Source organism: Geosmithia morbida, assembly GCF_012550715.1.
Source record: "Geosmithia morbida isolate 1262 chromosome Unknown scaffold_22, whole genome shotgun sequence".
NCBI classification, from domain to species: domain Eukaryota; kingdom Fungi; phylum Ascomycota; class Sordariomycetes; order Hypocreales; family Bionectriaceae; genus Geosmithia; species Geosmithia morbida.
In genome coordinates this window covers 278,830-300,413 of record NW_023336209.1, presented here as the reverse complement: position 1 = coordinate 300,413, position 21,584 = coordinate 278,830, and the positions used below count along the sequence as shown (strand labels likewise).

Below are 21,584 nucleotides of genomic sequence, written 5' to 3'. Positions count from 1 at the left end.
TACAAAAGGAGTCAGCTTTGTCTCTATTCATGAGATAAGCTCTCTGTATATGGGTTAGTGCCTGAGGCATGAATACGACGAGGTGACAGGAGACAAGGTGCGAGTGGAGGGAAGTAACCAAGAATATGTAACGGGAGTGAAGGTTGGAGCCTGTAGGATATATACTGTGACTACCAACTGTCTTCGGGGCTTTCCCTCTAATCTTGTCCCTTCGGTGAAAATGATACCTCGCCCGGCATGAGAAAAAACATAGAAAGGCGTCTTGCTATGCACTACCCGTGATGATACTCCGTTGGGCTTGTAAAGTAGGCCCCCAGTATTATTGTTAGAGGTAGTATCGACAACAGGTAGGTGCGCGCCACCGACATATATACTCGTACTCCGCATATGTATATAGTGTTATTGCTCAACTGTATCTGTACTCGGATTTCAAAAGCAAGGAAACGAGACAACGGGATCCAGGTGATATTAATATTGCGCGGTACAAGGGTGATACGTTACCCAAGTCGTGACGAACTATTCATAGTGTCAATTTTGTAATATGATACAAAATTTTACTTTGATTCAACACTGGAGCAAATACCGTAACATACCTGGGGTACATGAGTGCCGATGTCCGATGGTAATAAGAAGGGAAAAGGAAGAACGAGATATGGCAAGAAAAAGTGGCCTTTGACAATCTGGAACTGTTGCTGATTGTATTTTAGAGACGTTGCGACTTTAGTGTGTGGGGAACAAAAAGGGAGTCGTGGTGTCAAGAGTCAAGACTCAGGACTTAGATGTCGGACTGAGGGATAGGGGGGAAGAACACAGATAGAGGTGTTTCGACGGGGTTTCCCAACCCTTGCCGTACGTGTGGCGTGTCGCAGCTGTACTTGGCAACTTGGGTATTCTGTACGGAGTAGGTGGTGGTAAAAACTCAAGGTCCGTGTTATCAACTCAGTGGAAAAGCAGGCGTCGTTGAGTGGCCAGACCTACATTTCGCAATATAGCACAAAGTCACGTCATCTGTACAAGTAGACAGCGGTAGAGGTTAGAGGTTAGCATGAGTAATAACACTCCGTGCATACTTGTAATGATCAAGCCTGCTCGTACGGCAGGCAGCTTACGTACCCTAGCCTCCCTGGCGGAAAAGGAACAGGGGTAAGGGGAATTGGCGAGGGCATCTAATTTCCATCTCCGTAAGTACGTATATGATTAGTAGACAGATGATATTGGACACTTCGTATCTTTTGACAATAAGAGACAGAGAGCAAGAGGAGTCAAAAGGAACACCGCACATGTGGACGGCGCACTCGTACCCGGGTCGTATATTACCTGCCTGGCTAGGAAGGGACATACAGTGGCTCTTCACACCCATGTAATACGTCGCAATGGCCCTCGCAGCATACCTACCTGTATGAGTATTCGTGCGGCAGGATGGTAATAGTGCAGGTACAGTACGGAGTAGCACCGGCAATAGTAATAATATTACCTGTACGGAGTAGTAGTGCTAGCAATGTAATCTGTACTCGTGCAGAGACCTACTCGTGTTATTTACTACGGATACGGGAGTTTGCTGCTCCGATACTCGTCATAATGATAGGCCCCAATGACCGTTAAGAGGAAAATGAGCGCCTGTGCATGTGATACGGAGTAGAGTATTACTGTACGAGTACGGATAGGATGTAGCCGTACGCGTACTTACCCGCCCCCTCTATGCAGATACCGTGATTGAACGTTTGCACTGGCACATCTTGACACCCTACCTACCCATTCACACACACACACACACACACACACACACACATACCTGAAATTTCGCCTTCACGCTCTTCCCAGCGATAGCCATCATAGGACAACTTCCGCACCTTGATTGCTTTATTAGACCGGAACCTTTTCTGGGTTTGCAGCTTGCTGGTTCGAGTGGTCCGCCAGGTGACCAGGGAGGGTGTGTGTAGATCGCTGGCAGGCTTCCAAAACTCGGTAGGCGGCAGCAAGAGCCTTTCTGCGTGCTGAAACTAAATGTGCCGAGCTACATGCACGAGTACGGAGAGCACGGCCGTGTTTGTAATCATGGCAAATTCATGGCCGCTGGTGAAGAAAATTGTATTATCGAATGCCATGCAGTGATACTCCTAAACTCCTCTCAAGAGCGACAAGATTCTCGTACCTGTACAGATAGACTATCGATACGCCGTAGGCTTCTGTATTAGCTGGTTAGGAGGAAGCAGGCGATGGGGAAGCATCTTTCCTCGTGAAGATGAACCAGAGGTGCAACAAAAGGATGATTACAATGTAGGAGGAAGCTTACTCTTACTAACTCCACATAAACGTGCGACTGAAGATTATTATCAGTATTCGAAGTATGTATATATACTACATAGGAGTAGTATACGAGTATTAATCGTAATGGCCTTGGAGTACGGTATTGCTCCTTTCGCCGCGGGTATAGGTCATTCTGAGAGTGTACATCTGTACCAGAAATAGCGTACTCGTATCTGTATGGAAATGAACGCGCACTACGAACATTGGAAGTGCGTAATCAAGAAAAGCCGCGAAGCTTTGCGAGACTGGAAGGAACGTCAAGAGAGTAATTTTCGAATTCGCTTCTGTAATGGGGGAAAATTGCGCGCTAGCGATTTGGCCGCTTACCATCACTAGCCACCACAATTTGAATACAGAGTAATACGGGGTAGATTAACTGGCAATTGTTCTCTGCCACATCTGATTATAGAGGTACTAGGTAATACAATTACATTTCGTACGCATCTACATATACCTTGATGTATTATTACGTGTGTAGGCGTCGACCACGAAGAAATACCACTGAAAACATAACAAGGAAGGCTCACATTTACCGGACGTTCGAGCGAAGCGAGGAGAGCTCCCGGCAAGGCCGCCGGAGGCAGAGACCTCCCCCCCCGTATTACCTCTAATAATAGTAGTAGTAATAAGCAAAGCAACCTTCGCGGCTTTACGAGTACTTGTCCGATTGTCGGCTTTGCTTGCCCTTCTTTGAAAACTGGTCAACAGATGGAAAGTCATTTCTAGCTTTTATTTATAACATTTGTCGCAGATGTTGGGAAGATGTTACGAGTACTACGTAATCGATCAACATGTTTCCGTGTACTCCGTACGAATACGTTGAGACAGAAACAAGGCCTGCAATGTGTACTCGTAAGGACTCTAGGCAAAGAGAGATAGACCCGGCCCAAAGCGTGGTTCCCTCTGACTCTCAGCCCCCTGGGCCTAACCCCTGAACACGGGAACAAGTTGTAACATCGTACCAGTACTGATATCCATAGCAATCCGTCAACACCTTGTACATGTACGGTGATAAATGTATCAATGTCAACACCGATCGCGTGTAGTCAGATTATTTGTCAACTGGTAGCCTGGTGCTCATAATCCGCTGTGGGATGAATTATACCGCGGCATTGACGACAACACTGACACTCTGTTTCACGCGTATTTCTATTACGTCTATTCAAAAGTCAGGGTATGTTGGATATGTGACTTTTACATGACTGCCTGTATGATTATTCTATATCGTAATGCTCTGTAAAGAACCCCAAATTCGTAGATTATACTAGTATTAGCAGCGACTTAGCTCTCTTCCATGTCATCATCACCCTTTCTCACTAGGGCTTCTAGAGTCTATCACATGTGCCACGGCGAATTTCATTTTTCACTATGGCAAAATGGGCCTTGCCGAAAACGCGAGACAGTAGGGGAGCCGTCGTCGCATGCGATGACGCGTCGCGGCCGAATTTGACACTTACCCGCCATCACGCAATGATACTGTATCAAAGAATTTTTGGCACAAAGCCCGAATCTTCATATGACGCGCCCACTGTTGATGTCTGTCCCCGTGCTCCGCTCACATCGCCAGGTTCGATAAGTCGATTCAAGAGTGCGGCGTAGGCGATAGATGAAGTACTATCAGTCAGGAACTAAACGAATACCACTACTGCTAACTAATACGAGATGGTAGTATAGAGTACTAAAGGGAATCTCGCAGAAAGGGCTAAATGGTACGAGTCGTGCGTTTCAACGGATAAATACCTCGTACTGGTGCACGTTGGTTGCGGCTAATACGAGTAGAAGTCTTCTCGCCCTCTCCGTGTCTCCACTGTATTCATCTTTCCCGCATCGATAAAGATGACAATAAGCTAGCAAATAACGATATCGACGTACTATTATCATGCTGGCAACGGTTTCTTGTAACAATCTGCATGGCTGTTGGACTCGTGTTATCGTGCGGAGTACAGCATTGCATGTCGCTATGCGATTTATTGCCTCTAAGTTGTTTTGGTGTTACCATTCCGTCTTACGGTGTCATGGAAGGGCCTTGCCTCCCATTTCCTTTTCCCCATCCGAAGATAGGCTGCATCATCGGCGTCAGCCAAGGCCAAGGGATGGCGGAGGCGCTGAAGATTAGGGGCCGGGGGAACTGAGGTGGAGCCCTCCATTGACTGGATTCAATTTTTCCAAATCTTTGGCGTTTTAGGAGTGAGGCAATACTTATACCTGCTCGACATCTTAAGAAAGAAAGAAACAAAGCTTGGATCAAGGTAAAATAGAATGATAGAGCACCACACTCGAACCTTGCATTGGCTCGCAAACCCGGGTTTTGTACGCAGTTTTTTGGCCATTGCGTATGATTCCCAACATGGACTTGGTTTCTTTCCCTGGCTGTATGAGTAGAGAGTCAAGAGCCACGGGTTGATTTCGCCACGGGCAGGCCCACAGTCTAAATCAGGCATGACGCACTGTACAACTACTAAGTATAACATACATGCTCAGAAGCAAACCTGTTATGGCGCACTTACGAATGCCAAAGGTACTATTACCGGGTATCGTCGTTGTTGTAACCCTACTACATTTGCTACGAGTACTAGGCACGTATTACTAATAAATCAGTTGAGTACTACTGCTACTACTACTGCTACTACTCATACATATACGAGACACAGAGACCTGCGTAGCCACTACGGGAGCACTCAGTCCATATAACTAACCATTAGTATTACTACTAGTATTACCTACAGTAGCAGCCCTCCCAAGACCAGCACTGGGCGGCGCCTCTGCAAGCCTACTCGTACAAGGTGGACCAAGTGGGCCCTTCCGCCTAGACCATCGTTCAGGAGGCCAGCCTGGCTAGGGCCGTTAGGCTGGTTTCATTCACTGTGTGCCGCCAGCAGTGGACACGGCGACACAAGTCCTTGTTAGGTCTTGGCTCACACCACACATGGGTGAATCCGGGGAAGGAAAAGCGTGACTCGCGATATTGAAAAAAACAGTGCTTGTGCTATTTCCACATCTCAACCGCCTATCTTGACCTATGTCCCATGGTGGATTGAGGGGACACGTCGAACGCGTAACGACACGTACCGGGCACTGTACTGTCCCAGGCTCCAGCTCCTCCTAGATCCGTACTTAGTGCTGTTACTACTCAGGTACACTCGTAGTCCCGACTCGTAAAGGCGGTATTAGCAGCAATAATGGGGTCGATGGTAGTACAGTAATACATCGCTTTATAGCACCGTACCAAGGTACCTGTACTCGTACACTGCTGTCTCCCAGCTCCTTTTTTTCTTTATTCTTTTTCTTGCCATATCTTGGATTCTCTGGCCTGAGTCAGCAGCTCATGGGTGGCTGGTTGTCACTCATTACCTCTACGAATCAAGCCCCATGGCCTTGAACGTGCCCCACCACATTCGCTCCGCTGCCCCTGGCTAACGCACTATAGAGGAGTGCCGCCACCAGGGTTAGCTACTGCGTACGGGTACTTCGCATGGACCAGTACTGACCATCCACCACCATCATTACCCCTTCTCCTTTCTTGTCTTCGCCTTGTCAAGTATCCTTAGCCTTCATCGTCTTTTCACCTTCACCTAGGGACGACTGGTGGCCTTTCCTATTATCCAAACCTGCCTACCCCTCCCCCTTTTCAACCTTTCATCTATTTTCGTTTTCTTGTTTTGCACACTGAGACACCCCGCTCCACTTTCTCATTCCTGGTCCTTTGCAACCTTGTCACTCATTAGAACCGAACAAACGGCTCTCTTACCCCATTCATCATTGTCGATTCGACCGCATTCTTTTCTTTTCATTTTCAAAGCTGCTATCCACACACGCTCGCTACTTTGATCGATCATCCACACTCCCGGCCACTACGGAAAGACTCAACCAGACGTCTTAATCGACTGCTCGATTCGCAAATCAATACTCGCACTCGCCCCTGCCTCCGAACCGTCCATCGTTTTCGTGACAGCCACCCCGGGCTTCTCCCAACCACAAACATCCGCCCCTTCTGCCTCCTGGGGTTACGTTTTTACCGAGGAGGCCGTCTCCTGGGTTGCCCCCGACGGCTTAGCCTAACAAAGCACGCAGCCGGTCTAGAGTAATATGGGAGCTACCCTGCCGAGCACCAACGGTCGCGTACTCAATATGCGCCACTCCTACAAACGAGCCCTGGTGGTGGCTTTGGTCATTTTGGTGCTTGTGCTCATCACTTTCCAAGGAGAGCAGGCCATGGACCGGAGCGCCGAGTTTCTTCGCAAGACTGGCGTCACCTCATCGCACAAGGAGAATACCGCCGCCCACCCTCAGCAGCACCCTGTAGAGCATCCTGCCGAGCAGACTCCGGATCAGCCTGTCGACAAGAACGCTCCTCCTGCACCGGTCCCCGCTCAGCAAAACCCGACATCGCCCGACGTAGAGCCCCAAAGCGACCACATCCCCGACTGCAACATTGACATGGAGCACCTCCGCGAAGTCAAGGAGCGCAACATGCTGGACAACAAGTTTCAGTACTTGAAGCGCTATGTGCGTTTCAAGCGGACCGATGGCCTGGAGCGTAAGTCCATGACCCATGTCGACCAGCGCCTGGTTCCCGCCAAATTCAAGACGGTTGAACTCGGCCAGCACTTTGGCCGCCTCACCTGCTCCCCTCCCCTCGAGGTCGAAGTCACCCGCTCCGGCCTGCCCTCCACAGTCAACGCCTCCGACTTCATGTTTGGTGTTTCCACCACCTACAGCCGCTTCATGGACCCTGTTACAACACCTATTAACGAGTGGATCTTTTGGCTCACGGACAGCCGTGGCAACAGTAACGGTGGCAAGCTCTTGCTCATGCTACTTGATGCCAGCGATGAGGAGCTCCAGGAGGTGGCCAACTTGCTGGGCGACGTTGGCATTGATGTCGATGTCTACCACAGCGACTCTTCTACCGAGATGGCTGTGCGCTACCTCAACCTCGTCCCCACTCTCTACACTCACCGCGACACTCCTAACAAGAAGTGGCTGGTCACTTGTGACGATGACACCTTTTTCCCCAGCATGCACGGCCTCATTGAAGAAATCTCCAAGTACGATCACACCCGCATGCAGTACCTTGGCACCCTGTCCGAGGATGTTTTTGCTGTCGATCGCCACGGCTCTCAGGCTTTCGGGGGCGGCGGTGTATTCCTCTCGGTGTCCATGGCTGCCAAGATTACGGACTTGTACCCGCTGTGCGCCACCGAGGAGAAGATTCTCGAGTCTAACAGTGGCTGGGGCCCTCAGGGTGACATCATCCTCCGTAAATGCATCTACGAGCACACCGACACGCGCCTCAACACGGTCAACCAGCTGTGGCAGCTTGACATTCTCGGTGACCCCAGCGGATTTTACGAGTCGGGCATCAAGCCTTTGTCTCTTCACCACTACCGTGGTTCCTCGTGGCACTCTGCCCGCCCCGGCCAGTTCTCCAAGATTGCTCACACCTGCGGCGAGGATTGCATCATGCAGCGTTTCCAGACGTCAGATGACTTTGTCATCTCCGGCTACTCGGTTGCCCAGTACCCCGAGGGCATTGACTGGGATTATCACCAGCTCGAGGGTACCATCAGCGCTCCTCCCGAGAACAAGGGCTGGAACCTCGACTTCATGCTTGGCCCCCAGCGACCCTCCCTCACCGGAACGGGTAAGAAGATTGCCTGGGAGCTGGTCGAGTCCGAAGTACGAACCGACTCATCAGTCCTCCAGACTTATGTGCGCAGGAAGGACGACCAGCGCTGGACCTATGCGGACGGCAGCCCCATGAGCAACATTGACGGCATCATTGAGCTGGTTTGGATCCCCGCATGATCCCATGATTAGCTGTTTTTTTATCAAAGCTGTTTCCAATTCGATTTTCTCGCCAAGACTTCCCAACGCGTTTTCTCGACCTCCCCAATCTTATTTCCTCAACATACATTGAGAAAATTTCCGCTCAACTGCCCCCCTGGCGGGGACAACCAAACAAATATGAGATCGGACAGCTGCATTGGATTTGTGGCTATGCCTTTTCAACCGTGGCACCTAGATGTTTCACATACTTTTCATTTGGCGTTTTCTCCTATGATCTCAAGGCATGACTATGGACGGGAATGGGCACTTCAAGAATCTACAAGAAAAGATGAAGAGGAAGTATACAAGGTCTCTTGGAGGGTAGCTGGCAGCCGCTCAGTTTCCCAACTGTTAATGGCGTTGGGCTGAGTGTCTTCTCCAAAAAAAATCCTCATACATTTTTCTGACCGTCATGTTATGTTTTCTATACGACACCACTATTATTTTCCTGGGCTGAGAAGGGCGTTGTATTGTTTTATTTGTTGCTTATTAGCATTTCATGGGCTTTTGGAAGGCCATGAGTCTTACCTCTGGATGGCTGAATTTTTATCACTCCCTCTTTTCTTCCATATCCTTCTCTCTTTTTTTATATTTCTTTGTTCTACTGCTCTTTCTTGCAATATGGAATTGGTTTTTTTTATTGATTTTTTCTTTTAGTGACGCCAGTTGGGGTATGTATATCAATGGAGGTCTGAGTTGGCGCACATTGTACATGAGCCCTTGTCATTTTTCAATTGTTCTTGGGCGGTAAGGGGGATGGGATAGGATACACATGTGTCTTTTCTGGCGACAGAATGGTTTATAGAAACGTTATACTCAAGACTCCCCAACAATACCAAGACATGGGCCCTCAGAAGAGGGAATGAAAAAATTGAATGATAGTATCTTCTACTCTGTCATTGGCCATGCCCGAAATATGGCCTCAGTTGCAGGTAAAGGGTATTTTGAATCACAATAGTGAAGGGTTTGTCGGGCAAAGTGAAGAATTGCTTAGTCAGAACCCCCCCACTACAGCACACAAGCTCCCCCTAATCTATGATGAAGTCATTGCTTCTCCCTAAGGAAAGCAACACGAGATAGAAGACAGCAAGGCGTGTCAACTGCCTCGACAAATAGTATGGTTTCGTAAGTACCGTAAAATTCATTGAAATGGGGCCCAAGCGTCTTTATGTCGCTCCCAACCTGCTGGAAACGGAGCTTGCTGACACTTTGGTGGCAGGGACATACTCGCGTTGCCGTTTCGGCGATCGGCGCACCTTTCCCTTGCGTCTGTGATGCGGCAGTATATCAATGCCAAATACGACCAGCACCCCGACATGTTCAAGCGAGACCTCGAAATTATCGACGACCTAAGACGAGATGCTGTCAACGTTCGGGAACCTCATACCAGCGGCATCGCCAAGCTCATGAAGTATGCGGCACAGCTGGTTTGGATAGGCGGCAAATTCCCCATCGATGTAGGTTGGACCCCATGTTGACAATTAGGTAAAAATGAGGAGGCATAAGACGGAAGTAAAAGGCGCGACAGGGGGGACAGATATAAAGGAAGAAGCTGATAGAACCGCCCATTCTCCCACCTGGGGTCTTGTGGAATAGATTGGTGCCGAATTCTCGTGGTATCCCGCCCTGGGATACAACACGGAGCAACCGCTGGTACGCAACAACCTCAAGTTCGAGTTGCTCAACATCCTTTACAATCTGGCGTCTCTATACTCGCAGCTGGCGTATCACACACACAGCGGAAACGGGACCAACGCCGACGCTCTCAAGACGGCCGCAAACTACTTCTCGCTGGCGGCCGGTGTGCTCACCCACATGCAGACGACGGTGCTTCCAGAACTGCGCATGTCGGATCCGCCTGAAGATATGGACGCATGCACTCTCGGATCTTTGACCAACCTCATGTTGGCTCAGAGCCAGGAATGCTTCTGGCAAAAGGCTGTCACGGACGGTTACAAGGACGCGTCCATTGCTAAGCTGGCTACGCGCGTCTCGGATCTTTACCACCTCGCTGGAGAGTCGGCCACTAAGAGCCACGCCGTCAGTACTGCCTGGATACACCACGTCACCGCCAAGCACCACCGCTTCGCTGCCGCCGCCCAGTACCGCGCCGCCTGCAGCTGCCTTGAGAGGGGCAAGTTTGGCGAGGAGGTTGCCAGGCTCAGGGATGCTCTCGATTGTATCAACGAGGGCCTCAAGGAGGCCAAGATCAAGGGAATCGGCATCGCCCAGAACAAGATTGTCCTCGACGATCTCACTGGTCTTAAGCGAAAGGTTGAAGAGGATCTCAAACGTGCTGAGAAGGACAATGACATCATCTACCTTAGTACACTCGCCCCTTCCTATTGACCTGTGAATTGAGGAGTGGTCTTCCCGCCCTTCGTTTCTTACATTTACTTACATGACTTGCATTCTAGATTATGTCCCGCCTAAGTCTGAACTCCAAATCCTCGAACGTGCCAATATGGCTATTGCACGGACGCCCCCCGAGGTCGCTGACCCCTATAAGTTCCTCGGTGACAAGGCCGAGTTAGGGCCAGCTTTATTCTCGCGACTTGTGCCCTTCTCTGTTCACGTCGCCATATCCATATATGAGGAGAGGAGGGACCGCATGGTGAACCAGCAAATCATCCAGCAGCTGGAAACGCTTACCGAGAGGATTCACACACTGTTCGAATCGCTGGGACTGCCTGGATCACTGCAGGCTATTGAGAAGCCGATCGGACTGCCACAGTCTCTGGTTCAACATGCCGAGGACATTAGACAGGCAGACGCTATTCAGCGGGTGCGGAGAAGCTTTGTAGACATTGACAAGCTGAGAGCAGTTGACGTGGCCATATTTGAAGAAGGCAAAATGGCTCTGGCGTCCGAGGAGGAGGAAGACCAGCGATTAAGGACAAAGTATGGGACGGACCGGTGGATGCGACCAGACTCGCAGAGTGACGTGCAGGGTGTCGAGCTTCGAGGCGTCGCGGCAGAAATCGAGGGCTACCTGGGTAGCAGTATGAGCAGCGACGGCGTCGTCAGAGATAAGTTTGCTAGCATCGAGGACTTGTTGCGGGTGCTTTCAGGCTCGGATCGTAGTCTGATGGACTACGTACCCTCGTCGCGGCGCACCGAGACGTCGGACGAGGTCAAGGAGGCCGTGGCTAAGTTGCGGAGCGCCTACAGTGACGTGCTACGGCTTGAGAGCCGACGACGCAAGAAGATTGAGACATTGCGGGACAATGTGCGCCGTGACGATATCAAGCCCGACATGCTCAAGGAGGCTGCCAGACTTGAGCGCACATACCCGACAACACCTCTCGTACCAGCTCACTTTGAAGATCTCTTCGACAAGCGCCTTGACAAGCTGTACGAGCCTGAGATGCAGGCCCTGTCCAGGGAAGAGGAGGAACAGGAAAAAGCCCTGGACGCCGTCGAGCGTGCCAACCGCGAATTCGAGACGGCCAAGTCACGCCGGAACACCAGCCAGAGTTCCAGAGAACGAGAGTCAGCCCTGCAGCGCCTCGACACGGCCTACTTTAAGTACAAGGACGTTGTTAATAACCTAGAGGTTGCCCGCAAGTTTTATAATGACCTTAATAAGATTGTCGGCCAGGGGTTTCGCGATCGGGTAAAGCAGTGGGTTGCCAGTCGTCACATGGAGGCCCGTTCCCTCGAACAGTATGCTTTCCCCTATTCGTCTAGATAGCTCTGTCATGCTTGATCCAACTAACCCGATCTATTATCTCCGTTTAGAGAGATCAGCATGCCGCCACTGGCGAACCTCAACATAAACAGCCACGTGCCCTCGCTGTCGTCGCAGACCCTGGCCCCCCAGCAACATCAGCAGTCCCCCCAATATGGCACGCCCCAGCCTGAGGCCTCTAACATTCAATCCTGGGGCGGGCCGGGTGCGGCGGGGCCAGCCCCTGACCACGTCCAGCAGCCAAGGCCTATGCAGCCGCAGACATGGAAGCCTAACATGGGGATCCGTTTCTCCGGCACAGGACCTATGTCCACGGCGAATGCTGCTGTTCCCGATCAGGCACAGCAGCAGCAGCCATCGCAACAGCCGAATCTACAGGGGCAACAGCCGGCCACTTGGAATCCCAGTTCAGGCCTACGTTTTGGCTAGATCAGGCAGATTCGACAATTGATGTTTCAAGCCTGAGCTATTGACGAGTGGAATGAATGCCCCATGAAAACCAAGCAATTCCACGAAAAGTCTCAACGCGATGTCAAATAAACAGTGATACTAGGTCTATTAGTTTGCTATCGAATGGTACATGGAAGGAGAAAGTTAAGAAAAGCAAGCATCATCCCTCCTGATGGCTCATTGCAAACCGATGACGTCACAAAGAAACGAGATGTCAAAGAGGAAACAAGGGGAACAAATGAGGAAAGAAAACAACTCCTGAAGGATCATCATCAACTGAGACTGTTGGGCTTTATCTCCTTGCCAACCTCGTTGGCACCAGCAGCCATGTGGCCAAACTGCCACTGGGGCAGAGAGATTCCAGTTTGATCGTGGATGGTTGTCATAAGGGGTGGCAGCATCTGGTACATGTTGCGGACGGCATCCTGAGGGTTGCCGCTATTGTTGCCGTCGCCCTGAGTGCCAGTGTTCCAGACGGAGATCTTCGGGGCCATACCACGAACGGCGTCGGCGTTGGCCTTTGCTAGGTTCTCGTAGGTACCATGCTCGATCATGAGCCATTTGAGAAGGCCGTTGGGTCCGCCGAGGGCGGAGGACATCTTGCTGTAGGCCTCGGCGAGGTCAGAAATACCTTCTGCCTCCTTGGAGCGGCGGAGGGCGAGAGCGCGGGATTCCTGCTCGGCCGCGTAGGCTCGGGCGTCAGCGTCTGCGCGGGTGGCGTAGGCGTCGCCGTCTGCCTTGCGCTGTATGCCCTCTGCGGCGGCTCGGGCAGCGGCCTCAACCTGGTAGGCTGCGGCGTCGGCTTTCTGTTGGGCAGACTCGCGCTCGATGGTGGACTTGACGACAACATCTGCGCGGAGACGCTCAGCCTCGGCGGCAGCGCGGCGTTTCTCGACGTCGCGACGGAGTTCCTCATCCTTGGCCTCAAGAGCGCGGTCGGCCTGGGCGCGGGCCATGTCAACGTCGCGTTTGAGGACGGCCTGGCGGGTCTGGAGGTTGGCGTCTGCCTGGGCACGTTCGACATCGCGCTCCGTCTTCTGGACGGCCGTGTCGGCACTGATTTTTGCCAGCTCCCGTTCCTGCTCGCCCCTGCGGCGCGACTCGCCGACGGTTCCGCGCAGTTGGGCCTCGGCGACGTCGATGCGGGCCTGGTTGGTGGCGCCCTCGTGGGCCTTGCGCGACAGGCTGGCGAAGTAAACGGATCCGTCGGCGTCGCGAAGCTCCTTGACGTTTGCGTTGTAGATCTTGAGGCCAAACTGGTCCAGTTCGCCCTGGATGTTGCGGAAGATGCGGCGCTTGAAAACCTCGCGTTCCTGGAAGATCTCCTCCATCGTCATGCTCGATACCAGCACGCGTGTCTCGCCCTCGATGATGCCCTTGATGATGGACGACACATGCGCATACTGCTCCGTCTTGGCATCGCCGCTTGAGTCGGCCAGCAGCATCACGTACTTCATCAGCGAGTCACCCCGGTCCTCGGTGTTGACGTCGACCTCGCCGCTAGCATGGCCGCTCGTCGAATTGCCGCCTCGCTGGTTCACGTCCGGCCCGATGGTGTACACTGTCGGTAGTTTGAAATTGAGCTTCTCCCGAGTCATGGCCTGGAGGTCCATGGCGTAGTCGTGAGGTTGGACGCTTAACCCACACATGTCTTTGTTAGCGTTATCATGACTTCTTTGTGCTGTTTCTGGGTCCTTGGGGAGAATCCTACCTGAACCGCACACATCGCTGAAAAGGCCATACCCATGCTGCCTTGGTGATTTTCACGGTCCGAATACCCATGCCAGTGATAGCCAGGTACTCGTCCGGCTTGGAGACTGTGTACGACATGGTGGCGGCTGTTGTAGACGATATCAGTCGGTGGTTTGAAACAAGAGATATTTCATATGCCTTAAAATTACTAAACAAGGGTCCGATCTGTACGAAATTCCCCCCTCTTCATTATATAGATGGTGTCTTGATGGCATGGTATTACTGGGGCATGGTGAATTAAATACTTCTGGTCAGTGTGTCACGCTGCTGCTAGCATCGCTCAAGATGCATGTATGTCTCCGTTGGAGGAGGTATAGTATGTTTGCTCTAAACTTGTCGGCAGGGCACGGGCAACCAGATTGAGCCTTGCGCTAGACGCCCTGCCGTAGCGTGCGGTACAGGAACGAATCAATACTTCCCGGATGGAGCCTCTACACGAGCCGGGCGTCATTGGGCGTTGTCTAGACACCGGTGCTTTTGGGCTTGAACAGTTCGATTTTGGAGGGATCGCGACGCCATTGTGGCTCCACACCACGCCCGAGTGGATGGACGCGGGGAATAACCGTATGGCATATACATGTAGACAGTAGGCCCTTGGAAGAAGGTGGCAAGAAGAAGTCGATGATCTATAGGATTACGATATTCTCATCGCCTTCGATGTAATAATACATACATACAACAAGGCATCATCAACATTCACGAAAGAGCCCCCCCGTGGCTGATAAGTAAAGTAATAAATGGAGGTCCAGGCCGATTACCACACTTTCTTCTTCTTTTTCTTCTGGTAGCAGCTTTTCAACCTCGTTTCTAAGTGTTTCCTACGATCCCTTTCGGCAGTGAAGACCGAGGAACGGGCCTTGCTTGAAATTTTTCGAGATGGAGTATTTCGGTGTTGCGAAGCTATCGTGGTGCGATGTGCATCTTGAAGGGCATCGAGCGGGGGGACTATACAGTAGCAATATCGCCGAAGAAGGTTGCGATGTTTAAAAATGGGGATGATGAATTATTCGACCTGCAGCTATCTATGCCTACCAAACAAGAGTCTCATGACCTGTGAGATCGCAAGAGCACAGATTGAGTTCTTTCTCTTGTCAGTATGTCCTACAGATAGACATACCAACCTATACAAAACTCCATGTCTTCCGTAATAGTAAAAACCGAAGTCCGAGGTGTCACATGGGCGACCCTATGGAAGTCGAGAGGGGGCGGACTCCTTTTGGCCTGAGCTGCGCCTCTTAGCCTGGCTGCCAAGTTGGAACGCCTGGTAAACCGGGCGAGGCAGACAGCACGTCCACATGAGGTTTCCTCTTGTGCCAGCGATGTGACGACTCGGCCTATTTCCCTTTTGGTTGGCTGCGTTTTTCTATAGCATTGATTCGCCTATGCCATCCCAACTTTGTATATATTCCCCATGGGTTATTACCAACAAAGTAAAGGCAAACATATACGCCCAGGCACAATCATGGCTATATATAGGCCGCCGCAGGATGATCCCTTCATAGAGCCATACCCGTCTTCGAATGCAGGATCCGACCTCTTCGGATACTACATACGTCTCGTCCAGGACTCACTTGTCTCGTTCGATGCCGGCACACAAGAGGATAGTCAAATTCTGGCTCCCCTGGTGGACGCCGTGCTGTCCTTGCTAGCTTCTATCCCCCACATACGGCCAGTTCCTCGGGTTGTCGAGGCTGTCTTCGTCCCTGACGACGCACTGGGTCCCGAATGGACCCTCAGTGATCCCGGTGACCAGGAAAAGGGGGAGGTGTCAAGGATCGTACGTGTACGGCAGGAGGAGAGAAGAGAAGAGAAACCAATCAGCAGGGAAAGTGCGGGTGGTGATGAAGTCGGGCTTCGGGATGTAGTGAATGAGTTCAATGACTGGGGCCGATGGGATGATGACAGTGAGCACCTCGACTCGCCCAAATCGCTTCTATGGTGGTCGAATGCGGACCAGGCACGCCGCCTGGCCTGTCACCATCTTCGACCTGTAATATCGCACAGCGGCGCTGGAGTTGATGATTCTCTTGTCATGGTCAAAGTCGAAGAAGATGAGTTGGCCTTTCGCAGAGCTAATGAAATGGGCCTTTGGGAGAGCAAGAGGGGCTGGTGCATCGTCGTCACCATCAGCCTTCGCCGCTGACCAGTGTCGTACCGACACAGCGGCAAACACTCCGTCTTTGCACAAAGTCGACCAAGTGGGTTCGCTGAAGTCGCTGTCTCATGGCTATATACTGACATTGAACAAAAGGACTTGTTGGGAACAACATAAGGAGAACACGAGCCAGGTTGAAAGGGAAGAGGAGTATGGTGATTGTACAGAAAAGATAATAGAGGTACGCTAGTTACATGTCTATATCTGTGCACTCTTATCGCAAGCCTCTGTTTTCAACTCAGAGATCAGTTATCAAACCAAGCTGCTATAGCCTGCTCGTGGTCAAAAGCTGCAATACTTCCGTTTCGAATCATGGCTGACAGAAACTCTGTACTCTCAGGTTCAAGATTAAGATCATAGTCGGCCGAACCACCGGGGAACAAGGACGAGAGAATAGGCGGTACATAGGGTTGGGTCGTATTTCCTGGTGGAGATGCGAAACACTGTGAGGTCGGAATGACGGCCTGCCCCGATGTGGCGCTGGGGGCGATATGGGTGTCGATTTCCGCGGGAATAGGCGGAGATGAGGATGTTTCTGAGGCAGGCTGTGTAAGTAAGTACGACTTCTAACTGAGAAGCGGCGTAGCATGTCATTTCTTATCATTTTGCGTGTTTCGATGGTGGACGTACCAAGTTGGGAACTCCCGGTGTGGACAGGCTGAGGAGCATAGACTGGCTTTCCATCCTGTCCCTCCTCCGGGCCGGACAGCTTGCTTTGTTCCATCAGGGCTCTGTGTTTCCACAGACTGCCACCACCGCCACCAAGAGCTGAAGAGAGAGCCCCGGGTTCCCCCTCTCTCCTGCCAGCTAGTTCGCTAGCCGACAAGCTGGCTGGAGCACCGCTCAAAGGTATCGGATGTGAGGAACGGTATTGATATAAGGTCCGTACATTCATCACCTTTCTTCCAGTCAGCACTTTTCTCTAGTACGTGACTGAGACAAAATCATGAAGGTAGCCTCCCAGCAGTAGCATCAATCAAGACACAGGCGCCCCTTTTCCCATAGTTGGAACGGCCCAGCGTTCAACAATACAACATCAGCAAACATGAAAACCGCTCGTGGTGGGTTTTGAAAGATGTCACGGCATCAAGACTTACCAAACCAGCGACGTATTTCCAGTTCTGGCCGATGGGTGCCATTGCAGAGATATTATCTCGTATATTTGCCCTGGCACCTTCACGGGCATCGACATCGGAGCACCATAGATACGGCAGCTGGATTGCGCAAGAACAGTAGAGCGCAAAGCCTACAAACCCGGGCCATCTGTAAGCCTCCGATGGCTCCTGCGTGAGGTTGGCCCTGATGAGACCCGATATCGCCCTGGCATTATCAAATGCAACCTGGGCAGAGACTCGTTGGCTGTGGACGAAGTGCTCACTCTCCGCCACCCTGGATAGCGAGAAGAGGGGAACGATGGAGCAATGAAGAGCACATAGACACTGATGATAGGTAATGTGGAGGAGAAGCACTTGCGGGCGGATTTCTTGGGAGCAATTGCTAATCCCATCTGATGAAAGCCTGAATTTGGACGGCAGTTGCGAATGCCATTCCCGCAGCTGAGCATCAAGGACTTGAATAGCCGTCAACCCCTTCAGATCAGCGGGGTTCGAACTCTTGATTGTCTCGTAGACGTCCGCCCTTGTTAATATGGCCATTTCGATATTAGTAGAGATGTGAAATGCGGGGGTTGATAACGGGGGGGCTTACCACAGGCTCAAGATGCGTATGAGCTCGGCGAATATGCTATCATTTCTTTCGTTCTTCCTCAAAGTCATGTCATGTACCGGTATAAGACCGTTACTATAGTCGTCCTCGGACACAGGAAGAAGTATATCGGCGACACTGTTCCTCATGATCTTGGGAAAGACCGGCTCAGAAATGAACTGATTCAGCAGGAAAGATGCCCAGAACTGTCGGCGGTGAAGCTCAGCCTTGGGTGAGAACTCGGCAGCAGTTTCGGTCGGCCTCAGGAGCAAGAGACGGGCATTCATAGAAGCGTAGCCCTCATAGACGAGAGAGCGCCGCCACTGACCCTGACTATACCAAAACAGCCCTAAATTGGTAAAAGACACGACCATGTCCTGGTTTGGCTCTTCGGCTTCCTGGAGGGCTAATCTGCCCGCTCGCTCCGCCCATTCTTTGCTGAAGCCATCGTCTCGGAGATCATTACGCTCTTCATAACTGCTAGACAGACTGTGATACATGATAGGCACATTAACTCACTGATCTTTCCGCAGAAAATGTGAACAGGTGCTTCACTAACCTAGATGCGAGAGCGCAAGTACTCAGGATTACATGAGACTTGACCTTCCCAGCTTTCAAATCATCTAACAAAGTTTTCTTGTGGAAGATCAGCGGCGCGCTATATAGACAGGAGAAGTAGATATCCACGAGACGCAACACGACAGTCAATGGGATTCCAGTGTAATTGCTGGCGCTTCCGTTTGCCCAATTGACTGGTTCCGACTCGACAGGGATGGGAGGACTCTGGAGCGGCTGTGGGCCGGGGGCCGGACCCTTCCACGACGAAGCCGACGAGGAAAATGAGGATAGAGAAGGCAGCTGCACAGCAGATGCATGCCTCTCGGACCTCGCCGCCCCTAGAGCCTCATCGCCCCATCGGCATGGACGACCGATGCGCTTGCAGCGGTCGCAGAATGGCTTCTGACCCTGGCAGCGAAGCTACACACTCCCGGGTTAGTACTGGGATATCAGATGTCAAGATGGGGAAGCCTCCGTAGCAGACCAACCACCCGTGGAGTAATACCGAACCTTTTGCGAACTGCACTGGAGGCAAGCTTTCCGGGGCCGTCCAATCATGATCCAAACAGTAAGCAATACGTATGCTCTACAGGTTTTCCCGACCGGTGACTAGGATGGGTATCTATCTGGGAGTTGGAATGGCGGGGGTATATAAATACTTTCCCGAACAGTCTCGTGGCTTTTGCCGGCTTGTGTCTTTGACGAGCGGGGGCGATGAGGCTGTAATACCAACAGGTAGTCTTATCTTCCAATGACTGGTCGCTATCCATCATTCTTCGTGGCCTCGATGATCGTGTGCGGCTATCGTCACAGGGGCGTGCATGCATTCGGTAAACGGCGGCAGCCATGATAACACCACAGATAGCCGGCTACATCCTGCTTCAAGAGTGGGGGATTGGCGGGCTCACCACCGAACTGCACGCTCTGTCTGACCTAGTCCAGCTCGATGATACCGGACCCTTTCCTCATTGGTTGGCTAACTATTCCTGTCTATGTGCAACTCTTGCTACATGAAACACACAGGTAACCATGTCCTCTCTCGGTATATTATTTCCTGCTTGGCAGAGGTTGAGTGTCATGGCGCAAACCACGATTCGGGATTTACTGCAACTATACAGGGATAGTCGGGATGTTTATGGGCCCCCTCTATCAATTCCCCGACTGCAGAGTGTATCTACGAATATATCGGCCATCCGGGATTTATATAGACACCACGAAGTAACCTGGATACAAGAATTCCTCACAGCATGAGCAAGTGTTGTAGCCACCGTCCTCCCTCTCTTTCAGTGAACAATCATCAGCCATCATTCATGCGCCATGGACCTCTTGCAGTACCTCGTCTTGTTCAGCATCCTGCTGCCAGCATGGGCTATTTCCTATTGGGTCATTCCCTACTTCACCACCTATAAGCACCTTCAGGAATTTCCGGGACCTTTTGTAGCCAAGTTCAGCAACATCTGGCTCGCTCTCGGTGCACGAAACGGCAAGAAATATGCGTGGGTTGACTGGGCCCATCGACGATACGGAAATGTTGTCCGCGTGGGTTTCAACCATATCTCGATCGCCACACCCGAAGGCCTTCATACCGTGTATGCGCATGGAAACGGCTTTTTGAAGGAGTGAGTTTTCGGATCATTCTCTTTTACCGAACAAAATAGCGGACCTTGTTGAAGGAGACTGACTCATTGCGTTTCTCGTTCTTGAAGCTTCTTTTATGAAGCCTTTGTCTCGGGAGTGCCCGGCGTGTTTAACGTGCGGGACCGCCAGCAACACACCGCAAAGCGCAAGATCATTGCCCACGCATTCTCTCCGACCGCGGTACACGACTTTGAACCACATATGAGCGCCAACCTCAACCGATGGGTCGCTCAGCTGGACAATATCGCGTCTCGTCCAGCTGCCAATGGGTTTGGAACGATGAACATGATGCCATGGTGTACCTTCCTGGCCTTTGACATCATCGGCGACCTTGCTTTTGGCGCCCCCTTCGGGATGGTCAACAGTGGACGAGACGAATGCGAGTCGACACTTCCGGGTCAGCCGACCACATACGTTCCCGGCGCGGAGACACTCAACCGTCGCGGTGAGGTTAGCTCGACGCTCGGATTACTTCCCGAGCTGCGACCTTTTGCGAAGTACCTTCCTGACCCCTTCTTCACCAATGGGCTGAAATCGGTCAAGAATCTCCACGGCATCGCCGTAGAGGCCGTCTCGAAGCGCCTTGCAGCGGCACAGGACGGGACTTTCGATGGGGGAAAACGTCATGATATTCTGGAGATGCTTGTAAATGCCAAGGATGCCAAGGGGCAACCGATATCCAGAGAGGAGCTGGTGTCGGAGGCACTGACGCAGCTCATCGCCGGTAGCGACACCGTCTCCAACACTTCCTGCGCTGTCATCTACTGGATCCTCGACGGTGAGCGACGAAACCCCGGCAAGATCGTTCCTCGACTCCAGGCCGAACTAGACGCCGCCATCCCGGCCGGTTCCCCCATTGCGGCGCACAGTCAAGTCAAAAACCTCCGCTTCCTACGGCAATGCATCGACGAGGGCATGCGTATGCATTCAACCTCGGCTATCGGATTGCCCCGTATCGTCACGTCCGAGAACGGCGTGTCGTACGGCGAGCACCACTTCCCGAGAGGCACTGTTCTCTCGGTGCCTAGCTACTCCATCCACCATGATGCCGAAGTCTGGGGGCCCGACGTCGAAGAGTTCAAGCCTGACCGATGGCTGAACCTGACGCCCCGCCAGAAGATCTGCTTCAACCCATTCTCCTACGGACCGAGGGCATGCGTCGGGCAGAATGTTGCCCACATGGAACTGGCACTCATCATTGGCACAGCCTTCCATCGTTACGAGTTCAAACTCTACCAGAAAACTCTTGACTCTCATGAAGGTTTTTCCAAGAAGCCGGACGAGTGCTGGGTCGGAATCAAGAAGAGGAATATTATCCCCAACTGAGAAGCACGAGCACATAGATGGAGGGATTTACAGTCAATCTCTTTCCATAGCCGAAGTGTTTTATTGCAATGTACCTGCCCTCAGGTTCAAACTTGTTGCCACACACTGTACATACTTTTACCTTTTTACTTATACCAAAGGGGTACTGCCAACCCTTTGACCCATATCTTGATT

At 51.7% G+C, this 21,584-nt stretch overlaps 5 protein-coding genes across 5 annotated transcripts; 3 read left to right on the top strand and 2 right to left on the bottom strand.

Annotated features, from left to right (window-relative positions):
- Nucleotides 1-6,435: 6,435 nt before the first annotated feature.
- On the top strand, nucleotides 6,436-8,115 carry GMORB2_4701 (glycosyltransferase family 31; the record flags this gene model as incomplete). The annotated part of the gene is made up of 2 exons (XM_035466675.1): nucleotides 6,436-7,227; nucleotides 7,285-8,115. The coding sequence occupies 2 exons, from the start codon at nucleotides 6,436-6,438 to the stop codon at nucleotides 8,113-8,115; spliced, it is 1,623 nt and encodes a 540-aa protein (XP_035318223.1).
- A 1,337-nt stretch (nucleotides 8,116-9,452) lies between these two features.
- On the top strand, nucleotides 9,453-12,256 carry GMORB2_4700 (programmed cell death 6-interacting protein; the record flags this gene model as incomplete). The annotated part of the gene is made up of 4 exons (XM_035466674.1): nucleotides 9,453-9,593; nucleotides 9,733-10,462; nucleotides 10,554-11,802; nucleotides 11,878-12,256. The coding sequence occupies 4 exons, from the start codon at nucleotides 9,453-9,455 to the stop codon at nucleotides 12,254-12,256; spliced, it is 2,499 nt and encodes an 832-aa protein (XP_035318222.1).
- Nucleotides 12,257-12,549: 293 nt separating this feature from the next.
- Nucleotides 12,550-14,107, bottom strand: GMORB2_4699 (flotillin; the record flags this gene model as incomplete). Its single annotated transcript, XM_035466673.1, has 2 exons — nucleotides 12,550-13,912; nucleotides 13,989-14,107. The coding sequence occupies 2 exons, from the start codon at nucleotides 14,105-14,107 to the stop codon at nucleotides 12,550-12,552; spliced, it is 1,482 nt and encodes a 493-aa protein (XP_035318221.1).
- A 2,322-nt stretch (nucleotides 14,108-16,429) lies between these two features.
- Nucleotides 16,430-16,868, bottom strand: GMORB2_4698 (uncharacterized protein; the record flags this gene model as incomplete). Its single annotated transcript, XM_035466672.1, has 2 exons — nucleotides 16,430-16,729; nucleotides 16,815-16,868. 2 exons carry the CDS (start codon nucleotides 16,866-16,868, stop codon nucleotides 16,430-16,432), a joined length of 354 nt encoding a protein of 117 aa, XP_035318220.1.
- A 2,895-nt stretch (nucleotides 16,869-19,763) lies between these two features.
- On the top strand, nucleotides 19,764-21,410 carry GMORB2_4697 (benzoate 4-monooxygenase; the record flags this gene model as incomplete). Its single annotated transcript, XM_035466671.1, has 2 exons — nucleotides 19,764-20,065; nucleotides 20,153-21,410. The coding sequence occupies 2 exons, from the start codon at nucleotides 19,764-19,766 to the stop codon at nucleotides 21,408-21,410; spliced, it is 1,560 nt and encodes a 519-aa protein (XP_035318219.1).
- Nucleotides 21,411-21,584: the final 174 nt, after the last annotated feature.